General features: G+C 45.1%; 1 protein-coding gene across 3 annotated transcripts in view; it reads left to right on the top strand.

Moving 5' to 3' along the window:
• The first annotated feature begins 11,985 nt into the window (after positions 1–11,985).
• The window catches only part of DGKH (diacylglycerol kinase eta), a 200,917-nt gene continuing 198,109 nt past the window's right edge, over positions 11,986–14,793 (top strand). For all 3 annotated transcript variants that reach the window (XM_030813330.1, XM_030813333.1, XM_030813332.1), the window contains exon 1: positions 11,986–12,329. In XM_030813330.1, the coding sequence (XP_030669190.1) occupies positions 12,270–12,329 (60 nt within the window). In that variant the 5' untranslated portion in view covers positions 11,986–12,269. The remainder of the gene's footprint in view (positions 12,330–14,793) is intronic.

Genomic DNA, 14,793 nt, shown 5'->3' on the forward strand with positions numbered 1-14,793 from the left:
GCTGGGACCACAGGTGCACTCTACCATGCCCAACTCATTTCTGTATTTTTAGTGGAGACAGAGTTTTGCCATGTTGCCCAGGCTGGTCTTGAACTCCTGAATTCCAGCGATCTGCCCACCTCGGCCTCCCAGAGTGCTGGGATTGCAGGTGTGAGCCACCGCTCCTGGCCCACTTTGTTTTCTTTATCCAAAGCAGTGCTTTAAACACTAAATGGTTAAGAACCTTGTGTTTGAAATAGGTTTCCAACCCCCACCCCTACCCTGTCTTGAAGGCTAAAGCCTGCTCCAGCTTGTATTCTTTGCTCCACCCTGGAGGAAACTGTTCATTTCTAGATCTTTTAAGATGCCAAACTGGTTAGTCAGAGGATTTCTAAGCTCATTCAAAATTCATCCTTCTATTCAATCATCACTCTTATGCTTACCCACTCCACTCCAAAAAAAAAAAAAAAAAAAAAGAAAGACGACAAAAGTCGATCTTTTAAAATGGCATCTGTGCTCACTAGTTTTGAAGGCATAATATCAGGGTTATTAACGATGGAAGATAATAAGTTGTTATAATTGAACCTCTCTTGCCTTCTGGGAGTTATAAGGATTAATTAATTAATCAATCAAATGATGAGCTCACTGCTTGCTATTATTATTATGTTAAAATATGTGAACACAGAAAGTCTTTGCTGCTGTATTAAGCCCTTAATGATCCATTCTTTGTTCATTTCTTCAGTCTCATCTCTTATTCCCCAGGTCATACTGTAGTTAACAATTATATCACAAGGCCTTGGCTTATCAGGTTGGTACAATTCTTTTCAAAACCTGAAATAACCAGGAGAGCTCTCTTTTGTTTCTCAGCCTTAATAAAGAATTCGTTTTTTTTTTTTCCTCCTAGGAATACTTTTCTTCCTCCATTCCTTTCCCTAGGCATCTTGGTCTAGTTAATGAATGAGAGTTAGGTCTCACTTTAGATGTCACTTCCTCCAGGAATCCTTCCTAACTATCCAAGGTTGGATTAGACATCCCTCTTCCATGCCCTGGTACTCCCTGCATCACAGCACTTATAACACCCTGTTGTAAAAGTACAGCTGCTGGTGCACATGTCTCCCTGGTACCAAACCTCAGGTATAGTAGTTACTCAATACATATTTATTGAATGAATACATTGAATAATATGATTTTGTAAATAATAAATTAAAAACCCACTTGCCTTTAACACATTTTTACAAATTACAGTAAGAAGTAAAACATTAAATTAACTTTATGAATATTAAATAAAATATTAAATAAACTGAAATTTAACTTCAGTTTGACAGTTTGTAAAGTTCTAAAAGTTCCATGTCTTGTGACCAGAGACACCAAGCTTATGAGGACTGTTTAATAAGATTTCTGCACAAGTCAAAGTTAATGATTTACACAGAGTAGGTATTCTTCTTATTGGTAAAGAAATTAAACTTTAAGATGTTGAGGTACTTTCTTGATGACAAAAAGCATACGTATACTGACATGGTTTTCACATCCAAGTTAGCAGCACTATAGTGTCCTCTGTGACACTGCAGTGCACTTTCTACCATGAATATGAAACCCAAACAACCCCACCCCTCTAGCCCTCACATTCTTCACTGCCCTCTCCAGCAGCCACTGATGGGACCCCCAGTCTGCCATCAGCCTCACTGGGTGCACGATCTGTGTGAGCACCCATGGGTTGGGGGCTGCATAAGGGGACAGGCAGGACTGGGCAGACAGAATGGCATGCAGTTTGTTCTGGGCTCAGGTACAGCTGGAACCCATTTGTGGCACAGGCATGACACAGGAGGTAACACCGGCCAGGCCAGGCCAAGCTCCTGAAGTCCTAGCCCATCATCTGCTTGTGGCCTTCCAGGCTCCTTCTGGACTAAAAAGGCAGAGAGATGGAGGAGAGAAAGGGGCACCTCGGGATGATTACCTGGGTCCCCAGTGGGTGAGAAGGTGCAGGAAGCAGGGTCAAAAGAAAGCAAATGAAGAAGAGTGTCTAGGAAAGAGGTGTCATGGATGCAAGAGGCTGGTAAAAGGGAGGGACAGACTGGACCCAGCCTGTTTAAGACCTTTGTACTGAGGGCAGCTGCTGTATCCTGGGGCAACCAGAAAGAAAACACACTTTAGCACTGGATTCCAGTCCAGGTCATAACAACAGTTAACATTTGCAGTGCGTTTCTCTTCCTTGTGTCCTTTATTCTTGGCTCTGAAAAGACAGAGTTCTCCAAGTCTTATTCCTCGACCTGCACACCAGACCTTTCCCCATCAATTAGTCCTCTCTCTTTGGAATGTCTTTCTATTCCCCTACTAGCTCCTTTACACTTGCCTTAACACATGTTTGCTTCCCTCTGTTGCAAGACAATAATAACCTTCCTCCACAACTTCACCATCTGAGTTCCTGAAGTGTAGTCCATTCTCCTTCCCACTCCTCCCTTTGCACCGTGATTTCCTGATTTGTCTTCTACCCCTTTTTATTGGTAAAAAAATTAAACTGTGAGGGGACTTCTGTGCGCTCAGAACTCCACATCTTAGCTCCATTTTCTAACAGTGCTCTGACCTTGGACAAATTGTTTAATTCCTGAACCTTGGTCTCCTCATCTATAAAATGGGGATAATGATAATCTCCTCATATGGCTGTTCTGACGATTAAAACTAAAGTGTCACTCATTTAAAAGACAGCTTTAAAAACCTGTTATGTGCAAAATTTTTTAAAACCTATGGTTTTCTAATTCTAGTAGCCACTAAAAGTATATGACTTCTTGCATTAATAATGAGAGGCAATGCTCCCCAAGTAATTTGTGTGACATAAAAGTAATAATCCTCCCATTTCTTTTCCTTTTCAGCTGGGGCTTTTATGCATGTAAAGAACTCATATCATGCCAGACATTTTTAGTACAGTCTTTCATTTCGCCCTCCAAGGGTACTAAGAAATTGGTATGATCATGCTTGTTTATTTTTTTATTTTTTTTATTTTTTTTGAGACGGAGTCTTGCTCTGTCGCCAGGCTGGAGTGCAGTGGCACCATCTCGGCTCACTGCAAGCTCCGCCTCCCGGGTTCACGCCATTCTCCTGCCTCAGCCTCTCTGAGTAGCTGGGACTACAGGCGCCCGCCACCACGCCCGGCTAATTTTTTTTGTATTTTTAGTAGAGACGGGGTTTCACCGTGGTCTCGATCTCCTGACCTCGTGATCCGCCCGCCTCAGCCTCCCAAAGTGCTGGGATTACAAGCGTGAGCCACCGCGCCCGGCCTATAATGCTTGTTTTAAAATGGGAGAAACAGCTGGATGGGGTGGCTGATTCCTGTAATCCCAGCACTTTGGGAGGCCAAGGTGGGTGGATCACCTGAGGTCAAGAGTTCGAGACCAAGAGTTTCTGTATTTAGGGATTTAGTAGAGATGGTGAAACCCCATCTCTACTAAAAATACAAAAATTAGCCGGGTGTGGTGGTGTGTGCCTGTAGTCCCAGCTACTTGGGAGGCCGAGGCAGGAGAATCGCTTGAACCCAGGAGGTGGAAGTTGCAGTGAGCTGAGATCATGACACTGCACTCCAACCTGGGTAACAGAGTGAGACTCCGTCTCAAAAAATGAAAATAAAATAAAATAAAATAAAATAAAATGGGAGAAACAACTTGCCCAAAGTCCTGAGGTTAATAAGCAGAAGTGCAGGCACTGTTCTCTTTAACAGCAAATTCCATGCTCTTTTCACTAGCACTAGTGTAGCTAGTGTACCTTGGTGACAAAGTGCCAATGCTCACTCTTCTTGCCATGATTCCTTCCTTGCATAGTTTTCCAAAAGAAAAGTGTCCCTAACTCTCTTTGAGAAAACCACTGCATAAACATTGCTGCATTTCTTGCTTCAGGTTAGTCCCTTAACCTGGCGTGGTTTTGCTGAAGTTCCCTGCCCCTGGTGTAGAAGGCCAACAACTGGCCACTGCCCCCACTGTGCTCTCCAGCCTCCTTGACTCCTGATTCCTTTTCTGCCGATGGGCACCCAGCTTGGTCCTGAGCCGCCTGCCTTGGCGCTTCCTTCATCCCCACCGCCCCAGTTCTCAGCACTTCACCTGGGCTTGATTCATGCTATTCAGTTCTTGACAGCCCCCTCACTACAATCTGGAACTCAGTCCTTTAAAGCGGCTGGGGCCTTGCCACTGCCCAGATGAAGTCTGCTGAATGTATTCTCAGGGATCACGAGAGCTACATTCCTCATCCTTTGCTCTGCTTGTTTGGTGGGAACCCCGTTTTTTTTTTTTTTTTTTTTTTTTTAGACACAGTCTCGCTCTGTTGCCTAGACTGGAGCGCAGTGGCACAATCTCGGCTCGCTGCAGCCTCCGCCTCCTGGGGTCAAGCGATTCTCCTACCTCAGCCTCTTGAGTAGCTGGGATTACAGGTGCCCACGATCACACCCAGCTAATTTTTGTATTTTTAGTAGAGATGGGGTTTCACCATATTGCCCAGGCTGGTCTCGAACTCCTGACCTTGGGTGATCCGCCTGGCTCAGCCTCCCAAAATGCTGGGATTACAGGCGTGAGCCAATCGTGCCCGGCTGTAACCCCCTGTAGTAACCCAACATTTTGTTGTTGTTTGAATCACAACTAAACCTGTCACATTGTATCTTAATTCTAGATCCAATTTTGCATGCTTGCCCAGCCTAGAACAGAGGTCCCCCACCCCCGGGTTGCTGACGGGTACTGGTCCATGACCTATTAGAAACTGAGCTGCACAGCAGGAGGTGTTGGAGGGGTGCCTGTGTGAGCATTACCACCTGAGCTCCGCCTCCTGTCAGATCAGCCGCAGCATTAGATTCTCATAGGAGCGCAAACGCTATTGTGAACTGCGCACCTGAGGGATCTAGTTGCATACTCCTTATGAGACCCTAAGGCTTGATGATCTGAGATAGAAGAGTTTCATCCCAAAACCATCCCCCACCCCACTGTCCGTGGAAAACTTGTGGAAAAACCGTCTTCCATGAAACCGGTCCCTGGTGCCAAAAAGATTGGGGACCGCTGCCCTAGCGGACAGAACCCTATGCCCCTGTTATTTTGCCTTCTCCTCTGCTCCATTGCTACCTCATTCTCAGGCCCCAAATACATTTTTTCTGTATTTAGGGATTTATATTTTCATAATTGTGTTCTACATTGATTTTTTTGTTAACCTAATTATGAGCAATTATTAATAATTTTCTTCTCTCATAAGCAAAAAATGGTTATTGTGGGAAAACAAAGAATATAAAAAATCCTACCACATGTCAAACGAAAACAAGAAAGGAAAAAACGTATGAGGATTACGGAATCCTACTGTCCATCACTAATCACTAACCACTTTTCAGGCTGCAGTGTAGTGGCACCATCAGGGCTCACTGCAGCTTCAACCTGTCAGGCTTAAGTGATCCTGCTGCCTCAGCCTCCCAAGTAGCTGGGACTGAAGCCACCTGCCATCACGCTTCACTAATTTTTAAACATTTTTAGTAGAGAGGAGGTTTTGCTACACTGCCCAGACTGGTGAACTCCTGGCCTCAAGCAATCCTCTCACCTTGGCCTCCCAAAGTGCTGGGATTACAGGTGTGAGCCACTGCCCAGGTGGCCAATATATTTTAAATAATTTTTAAGTTTTTTTGTCTCTTTATATTGTATGGGGTGAGGGCAGGAAAGAAAGATAAGATCATCTGTAGAATCTGCACACCTGAGTTGTGGTATATAAGAAATCAAGAATATCACTGCACACTTGGTTACATGAAGAACCAGGAAGGCCATTCTTACTAAAGACAGCAGGGATAATCTAGCCAATGAGACTACAGAATAGTTTGGTTTGTTATGAATCCTCTTTTTGTGTGTTTCAGATTACTTTCATAAAGTAAAATGGAGGCTGAAATTTCCATCTCTTGCTTCAGGTACATTATTACTAAGATGCCATCTGCTTATGAACCTGCTTCAAGTGTAATCCTCAATGAGAAAGTCTTTATCAGATTATTTCTATGAGAAGGTTTGTTAGACTCCAATATATGCTCCATAAAAGCTCTGGCTGGGCAGTGGAATGCTGCAGCTCTTTGCTTTTACAGTGTGAGGACTCTATGCCTGTATTTTAGTAGGTTACATTCCCCACTGAAGAGAATCCATGGTATCCAGGTGTTGTGTCAGAGGGAAGGAATATCCTTCTATGCTTGCAGACTGTGCTGATAATGGACCTCTGAGTCCCCAGGAGCATCAATACCAAACCCTACTGAGATACACCAGTGCTGTATTGGATTATTCCAAAGATGACACCACAAGCATACATAGCTCATTCCACATGTACTTCTTACAATGTTCCTGACTTCTCCTCCTGATAGGTGAGGGTCTATGTTCTATACTCTTCAATCTGGACAAGGTCTTTTTCTTTTCTTTTCTTTTTTTTTTTTTTTTACAGTTTCAACCAATTCATTTGGTGGAATTGATGCTGTGTGACTTCTGAGGTGACTTTATAAAAAGGATAGAGCTTTCACCTAGCTCTCACTCTTGACATACACCATAGGAATCCTGATCCTACATGTAAGAAGTCAGTTCAGCTACTTCAAAGCTATGATGCTGGGAGGAGTTGTGGGGAGGGCTCTTGGCGATAGGGAGAGATACCCAAGGATTCCCAGTTATGATAGCCCTCAGCTGTTTTGAGTCTTCCAGCATCAGCTGCCAAAATATGAGTGAGCCAAGTAAACCTATAGATTCCTGGCAGGGTCAAAAGTAAGACCCCTCTAGATAGGTGGCTCCATAAGGCATGCATTACTTCCATGGAGAACAAGTCCCACTGAAGAGAAGCTCACAGAAAACATAAAGCTTGCAAGGAAACAAGCCACTGCAAATATGAGTCAGCAAAGGCAACAAATGCGAGAATTTACACACCAGCAACTCTAGATAATAGAACAACTTGAAACCCACTTCTAAATAAATGTGTTTAAAATATTTAAAAAGACAAAAGGCTAGACTCTAAGAGAAAGTTAGATATTATGAAAAAAGAATGTGTAAATTTGAAAAATAATGAACATTCTAGAAATGTAAATAAATAAAAAGTTAATGGACATATTGTAGACTGAATATAATTGCAAAGAGAATTAGGGAATCAGATAATAAATTTGAGGAAATTACCCAAGACTAGCAAAGAGAAGTAAAAAGATGGAAAATCCTAAAGAAAAATTAAGACATGGAGGATAAAATGAGAAACTCCAGCCCATATCTAATAGGAGCTCTAGAAGGATAAAACAGAGGAAAATGCATGGAGTAGGGGGTGGGGTAAGTAATAGTTGAATACATAAGGGCTGAAAAATTTCCAGAATTGAAGGATTTGGGTCTTCAGGTTAAAATGCACACCAAGTCCTGAACAAGGTATACAAAAACAAAACCCACCTTGAAACAGTGCAATAATGCAAATATCAAGTGATAAAAGAAAATGTTAATAGAGAGAAAAAAAATCTGTAAGTGATAATGAGACTGACTGCAGACTTCTAATCAACAGCAGCAGATGAGAAAAGATAATGGAATAGTCACTTTGAAATGTTAGTGTCAATAATGTCAATTTAGAATTCCCTAGCTGATAAAATTATTACTCAAAAGCATAAGAGAAATGGAGTGAGAGTGATATACAAAGTTGTAGAAAATTTTACCCACAGACCTTTGGTGAAAGAACTCCTAAAGAATGTGTTTTCTCAAGACAGAAATTAAGCCCAAAAGGAAAGCATGAGATACAAAAAACAAGCAATAAGAGAAGACATTGGTAAAATATGTTGGTAAATTGAATTAGATAATAACTATAAAAGCAGTAACAATGATGACTAATCAGTAGGGAATTTAAAATAAGAGGGAATTTAAAAATACTAGACTGTAATACATAGTTTATAGGAGGGGAATTTGAGAGTTAAAATGTTTTCTTTTATTTGTTTAAGATCTTGAAAAGAAGGGGGAGATATTAACTAACCTTTGATATTAAGTATAAATGTTAATATTTTAAGGGTAATCACTAAATTGAAACAGAAGGTATACATTTTAAATCAGTAGAAGTGTTTAGAAAAGTGAGTAAACTAAAGAAAATTCAGTCAATCAATAAAACGGAAGGCAAGAAAGGAGAAAAAAGAAGCAAAGAAAAAGAAAGTGAAATAAATACAAAATGAGAATGTGGTAATAAATCCAAAGGTAGTCATCAGAATTTAACAGAGAGTGCTAGTTTTCAGCAAAATCTGTTAAGTCTTTGGTAGTAATAGAATTGTGGTTGGGATACAGCTGTCCGGCTAGTGACCTCATTTTCCTGCTCCTTTGCTGCTAGCTACAGTCATGAAACTAAGTTCTGGCCATTGGGATATGAGCAGGTGAGAAGTGGGTCACTCACTTCTGGGTCTGGGCCTTAAGCAGTTGGGTTTGTGCTCCTTTATGCTCTCTTCTTCCTTCCTTAAACAGGGTCTCCCTAATCAGCTTTCACCCTGTAGATAAGGGCAATGCTCTAGAAATTGGAACGGCAATGTGGAGCAAAGGAGCCACCCCCAACAACCTGACCACTAATCCTGGCACTGTTCCATGAGAGAAAGCAACACTGTGTGTCTGGTGAGGCAGGGGGAAGGACCTTTCTTATAACAACTTTTTATTCTAATTAATAGACATGATAAATGAAAACAGATGAAAATAGACTACTAAAAGGCAGACTCTCAGAATGGGTCAATAATATAAAAATTCAAGTGTTATTTACAAGACACACTTAAAACGTAATGACTCAGACTGGTTTAAAATAAAGAGATGGAGAGATATTCTTGGCAACCACTAACAAAAATCTACAAAATAGAATCATACAAAACAGAATTTAAGGGGAAAAACAATGGACAGCTGTCACAGTCTGTTTCGGCTGCTATAAAAACATACCATAGACTGGGTGGCTAATAACAGAAATGTATTTCTTACAGCTCTGGAGGCTGAGAAGTCCAAGATGCAGATGTGTTGTCTGGTGAGGGCCCGTTTCCTCATAGTTAGCCATCTGCTCACTTTAACCTCACATGGCAGAAGGAGTGAGAAGTCTCTCTCTGGACCTCTTTTATAAGGGCACTAATCCCATTTATGAGGGCTCAACCCTCACGACCAAATAGTCTTCCAAAATCCCCACTTCCTAATACCATTCCTCTGGGAATGAGGATTTCAACATAGGAATTTTGGGGAGACAAAAACATTCAGACCATAGAAACAGGCAAACATATAATGAACTGAACTGGGCAAACTGAGTTCGAGTCCTGGCTCTGAAGTTTATACAGTAGAACCTTGGGCGGATTGCTTTATTCCTTTGTAGCTTCAGTTTCCATTTCTATAAAAGGTGATAATGATATATCTTTTGCAGAACTGTCAGAATGAAATGAGATAATGCATGGGAAAACGATTTTCTATAAGCCACAAAAATATAATAACTCAAGGTACATCACATAATTAATTCATTCCACAAACACTGAGCACCTACTAATGTCAGGAACTGTACTGGGAACTAAGAAGACGAAAGTAAGTCTGTCATAACACTTGCCATCAGGAAGACTATACAGAAAAACTGAGTTTAATAAAGTCTTCTAAAGCATTATAATTGGGGGAGAGTCAGGCATTTAGTGTAGAGAAAGTGCAGTGAAATCAGTTCTAACCTGAAGCAGGGTCAGAAACGATTTCATAGGGAATGTGACTCTCAGGGTGAATCTTGAAAGAGCAGGTAAACTTAGGCTGAGCAAGAGAAAGGACACTCCATGTGAGGGCACAGCATAAAAGTAAACAGGGAATGGTGGTGCAAGAAACTCAGTGTTTAAAGAGACTGGAGACTTAGGCTCTGGCTAAGATATCGGGACTTTACCCTGCAGGCTATGGGGAGCCATTGGCAGGGCTGATGTGGGGAATGACTTGGTCAAGAATTTGTATTTTAGAAGGCTTACTTCGGTCACAACATGAGATGGCAAGGGTGGAGGTGCAACAAACTTAGAGGCAGTGAGACTAATAAGGAGAGTAATGTAGTGTTTCAGGATCTTGAAACAAGAGACCTGAAACTAGGCAAAAAGCAGTGGAATGGAGGGAAGGCGATAGACAGAAATGATAGGTGCATGGATGGGCAGACAGCAGATGAGAGAAGGAAAAGCCTGGGATAATTTCCAGATTTCTCCTTTGGGTGACTAAGTGGATTGTGGTGACATTTACTGAGAATGAGACTAGACAGAAAAGCCAGCTGGCAGGAAAGTTGAGTTCTGTTTTAGTCAAGTTGAGTTTAAGGCCGATGGGACATCTGGGTAGAGATTTCTGGTAAAAAGTTCGTTTTATAGAACTGGAGATGTGGGACAGACACGGAAATTTGTGAGTTATCAGCACATGGTTGGTAATTGAAGCCATGTGCCTAGGCAGCATTAGAGACAAACTAAGGGCAAGACCATTTAGACGCTGCAACATGGAAGAGGTGGCTGAGCAAGAAAAGGTTAGGAAACACGAGGACAAAGGTGTCACAGAGCCAATGGAAGGGATGGTTTCAAGAATAAAAATCAGGGCCAGGCACATTGGCTCACTCCTGTAATCCCAGCATTTTGGGAGGCCCAGACCAAAGGATCGCTTGAGGCCAGCTTGGGTAACATAGTGAGTCCCCCCTTGTCTCTACTAACAATAAAACAATTAGTTGGGCTTTGTGGCGCCCGCCTGTAGTCCCAGTACTGGAGAGGCTGAGGCGGGAGGATCGCTTGAGCCCAGGAGGTCGAGGATACAGGGAGCCATGTTCGCGCCACTGCACTCCAGCTTGGGCGACAGAGCGAGATCCTGTCTGAAAATAAATAAATAAATAAACAAACAAATAAATAAATAAATAAAATCTGATCAACAATGCAAACACTGCAAATAGGTCAAGTAAGACGGGCATTGTTAAATATCCAATAGTTTAGGGGATTTTCAAAACCACGAAGTGACTTTTGTCAGTGCAGTCCCCGTGGAACAGCAGGCACAGAAGTCGGTTTGCAGGATCCTGAAGAATTAGAGGGCTGGGGACGCGCTAGATCAATTATGTGTTTTTGACTTGCCGATTTGTTTTTAAAATTTGTGAATGCATTTGACACGATGGCATGATTGAGGGCCCAGAAAAGATGCTGAAAGAACGAACCTGAAAGTCCAGGAGGGGGAATAAACTGTGTAAAGCCAGTCACACTTGGACTGGAACTAGATGAAAATCGCTTTCAGTGCCAAGATGATCCGAAACGCTATCTGAAACGCTTTTTCAAAGGGCAGAAGGAGACTTGCTGTTTACTGAGCGCTGAGAGCCAGTCCATGTCCTAATTTGAGTCTAGGGATAAAACTGGAAGACAGATCGACTCCTTAGCCGGTTATTTCCATGAAAACGTTGATAATGAATTTAAAAAGCACTCCCTCAAGTTTAACCTCTCCTGTAGTTGGTAACCCATCTGCATTCTTTTGAACATCACAAGGAAGAAACCGTGCCCGGCGCAGCTTGCCCTGGAGCGTAGCTGGAGTGCCGCTGAGTTTTCGCTCCGCTGAAGCCGGTTACTGTCCAGTGGGATTTCGCTCAAGCCTCAGCACCCCCAGGAGGGGAGGCGCCTGCAGCGCGGGCCGCCAGCGTTTGGAGGGAGGCGGGCGCGGGCTGCACCGGGAGACGGCGAGAGCGAGAGACAGGGGCGCTGGGAGGCGTCTCCCGGGACCCGCGTCTGCTCCCGTCGCCAGCGCGGTGGCCAGCCTAGCCCAGCCCAGCCCGGGCTTTCCTCGCCGCTCTCCGCGCGCCCGGCCCCGGGGGAGGCCGCTCCTCTCCGCGCGGCCGCCCGGCGCCCGTGACCACCCGGTGGCCGCTTTCGGTTCCGCGCCTTATAAGGCCTGACAGGGGGGTCACGTGCGTCCCGGGCCGCCCGCCGGGAGGAGGGGGCGGCGGGGGGGAGGGGCGGGTAGCGGGGAGGAAAAAGGGAGGGCGCCGGGGGCGGAGGAAGGAGCGAGGGGCGGACTCTGCGCCCGTGGGAGGAGGCGGCGGCGGCGGCGGGGAGCGGACCGCTCGGAGCCGCGCAGGGGAGCGGGACCGTGGAGAAGGAGGAGGCGGCGGAGGAGGAAGGGACCGGTGCGGGGGCGGGAGAGCGCGGCGGAAGCCGGAGACGGCGGGTGGGCCGGTGGCTGGCCCCGGGCGGGGAGCCGGGGCGGCGGCGGCGGCGGCCGAGAGGGACCGCGGCGAGGGAAGCGCATCCAGCAGCCCCGGCGCAGCGGCGGCGGCGGGGACCCGGGTCTGCGCGCCCGGGCGGCCGGCGGGCGCGGGCCGGCGCGATGGAGCCGCAGCACGTGCGCCCCGCGCCCGGCGCCCGCAGCCCAGCGTGGGAGGAACCGGTGGGTACCGCGCCCGCGCCCACCCCCTCCCGCTTCTCCTCTGCTCCCCCCGCCCGGGCCGGGTTCCGTTCAGGAAATGGCCCGGGATGAGGTCCCCAGCTGCTTCCCAGCCGGGGCAGCGCTTCCTCCGCCGCCCGGGCTCCTCCTCGCGCGCCGCCTGGAGCGCCTTTGTCCGGCTGATCGAGGCTCTCCCCGAGGAACCGCTGGCGAACCGCTGGCGACGGCCCTGCGAGGACCGTTTCCCGGCTTCACCGACTCCTCAACTTTTCACTTGCTTTGAGACCGTGGAATGTAGGCGGGGGAGAGGAGAAGCCAGGCTGCGCGGTCGGCGTGGGGAGTCGGAGAAGCCCGGTTTTCCCTGTCGAGACCGCGCCCTGGTCGTCACCTGGGCGCGCAGGTTCCCGGGGACCCGCGCCTGGAGAGGCTGAGCGCGGCGCGGAGCCCAGAACCACGCCTCCGACTCCTGCTTGCCGCTAAAGCTTGGGCGTCTGGAGGGTGCAACGGGTTTTACCGGGGACGAAGCAGAAAGCTGACTTCGCTTTCGCCTGGGATTTCGCTGCACACGCAACGCGGAGGTTGAGTAATTTTAGGAGCCAAGAGTAGTGTGTGTGCGTGTCTTATGTGTGCGAGGATAAGGAGGAAGAGACCGGGGGGCTTTGGATTTGTTCCCTCAAACTCCCTCAACTTCCTTCTTTCTTCCGATTCAAACAGAACCGTCTCACATCCCTCCAGGGATTCCACCCCGGAATCCCCCCTCTCACTCAGAGCTCTGGAAGCCTGTGTGGGCTGCCTTTTCCCTGGCGTCGAATTTTGGCTCTCCACGCCCTGCCTCGATATTTGCTACTCCTTCTTGGTTGACATTCTGAGCCGGTCTGAAAAGCCCCGTCCGAAATTTCTGGCCTCACCCGTGTTCCGGTCAACGTGTTCGGATGCTGTTTTCCCAGGGACTCTCCGAGTCTGCTCAGGCCGGCCCTCTGCCTGTTGAGAGCCGCTAGGTCAGGTGCCAGGGTTGGCTGTCCTTTTTCTTTTCTAGTATATACGCTCTCAGCTCCTTTGCCCAGAGTACCTCCTTTGCCCAGAGTACGTTTCTCGGCCTGATTCCTGACCTTTCAGAAGCGTCCTTCGACTCTGATCCCTCTGCATCTGCAGCTGTCTTTGCTTTCGTGAATTTGAACATGTCGTCAGGTTGCCCATCTGCTCATGTTTCTTCCATTGTGGTTATCACGGGGGCTTAAGCTAGTCTCCAAATTAAAAATAAAATCCAGTTTTGAAGTTTAAATCAAAGATCATTGAGAACTAAATTCAGTGACTTTACTTTTAAACTTTCCTGTAGGAACCTGGATACTTTAAGCCAACACCAATCACAATGGAAATATCCGGGTGTATGTATTTTCCTTTAGGCTGCTGCTGTCAGAACTACTTGACATTTAGAAAATTAGAGAATTTTTTTTTTTTTTTTTTTTTTTTTTGCTTCTCAAAAGTGACAAGTAACATGCTCATTTATTTTCCACAGAAAATATTCAGTTTCCAGTCTTAGCACTGGAGCTTTTAAAACTAGAGCCCTAACATAAATATGTGCATGGACTGCAATACTTTATTCAGACTGCAGAACCATCTTTTAAAAATTAGGTTTATTTTCTGTAAACACTGAAGGCCTTTTCATTTGCTCTGCATCTATTTTCATTCCGCACCTATTATGTTCCAGGACTGTTGGATAGCAGTTACCAACAACAGAGAAATAGATCCTTGACCTCAGAAAGCTAACGTTCTTAACTAAACAGAATGTCTTGTTTCATATATGTTAATGGTTTACAATCAGAAAGTCACAAAAAATACATTCAGAGATCATGGGTATGTGGCATAAAATAATACTTTTTACAAGCGACTTTATTCTAAACCCTGTGGTCATACAGATGTGACCAAGTCCACCGAAGAACTAATGAAGGGAATTTTCATTTAACTTCTTAAAAAAGACAATTTATCCAAATTACTAAAAAGTGGCATATAAAGATAAATGTGGGATACATTAGGGAAAAAAGTAGTGTTTAAATGTTAAACCTTTCAGGCATTTGGAGCAAGGGGGAAAGGGGGTAGAGAGACAGTTTAAATATGTTTTGAAGGGACACAAAATCCATCAAAATTGGGGATTCGTGACCTTTTTTGGGGTCAGCAATCCCTTTAAGAATCTGATCAAAGCTATGGACCCTCTTTCCCTCAAACATGCACTTATGTGACATATATGTTACATACATATGTTTTATGTATGTATTTATGTGTGTGTATATACATAAAACATTTTAATACAATTTCAAGAGTACCACAGATTTCTTTAAGACCAATCTGTGGATCCTCAAAGACCTCAGGTTAGGAATACCTGCTTTGACTTGGACTCCATTTCAAAGTTTTTTTTTTTTATTTAAAAACTTTTTTTTTTTTTTTTGAGACAGGGGCTTGCTCTGTTGCC

Source organism: Nomascus leucogenys, chromosome 5, assembly GCF_006542625.1.
Source record: "Nomascus leucogenys isolate Asia chromosome 5, Asia_NLE_v1, whole genome shotgun sequence".
NCBI lineage: Eukaryota > Metazoa > Chordata > Mammalia > Primates > Hylobatidae > Nomascus > Nomascus leucogenys.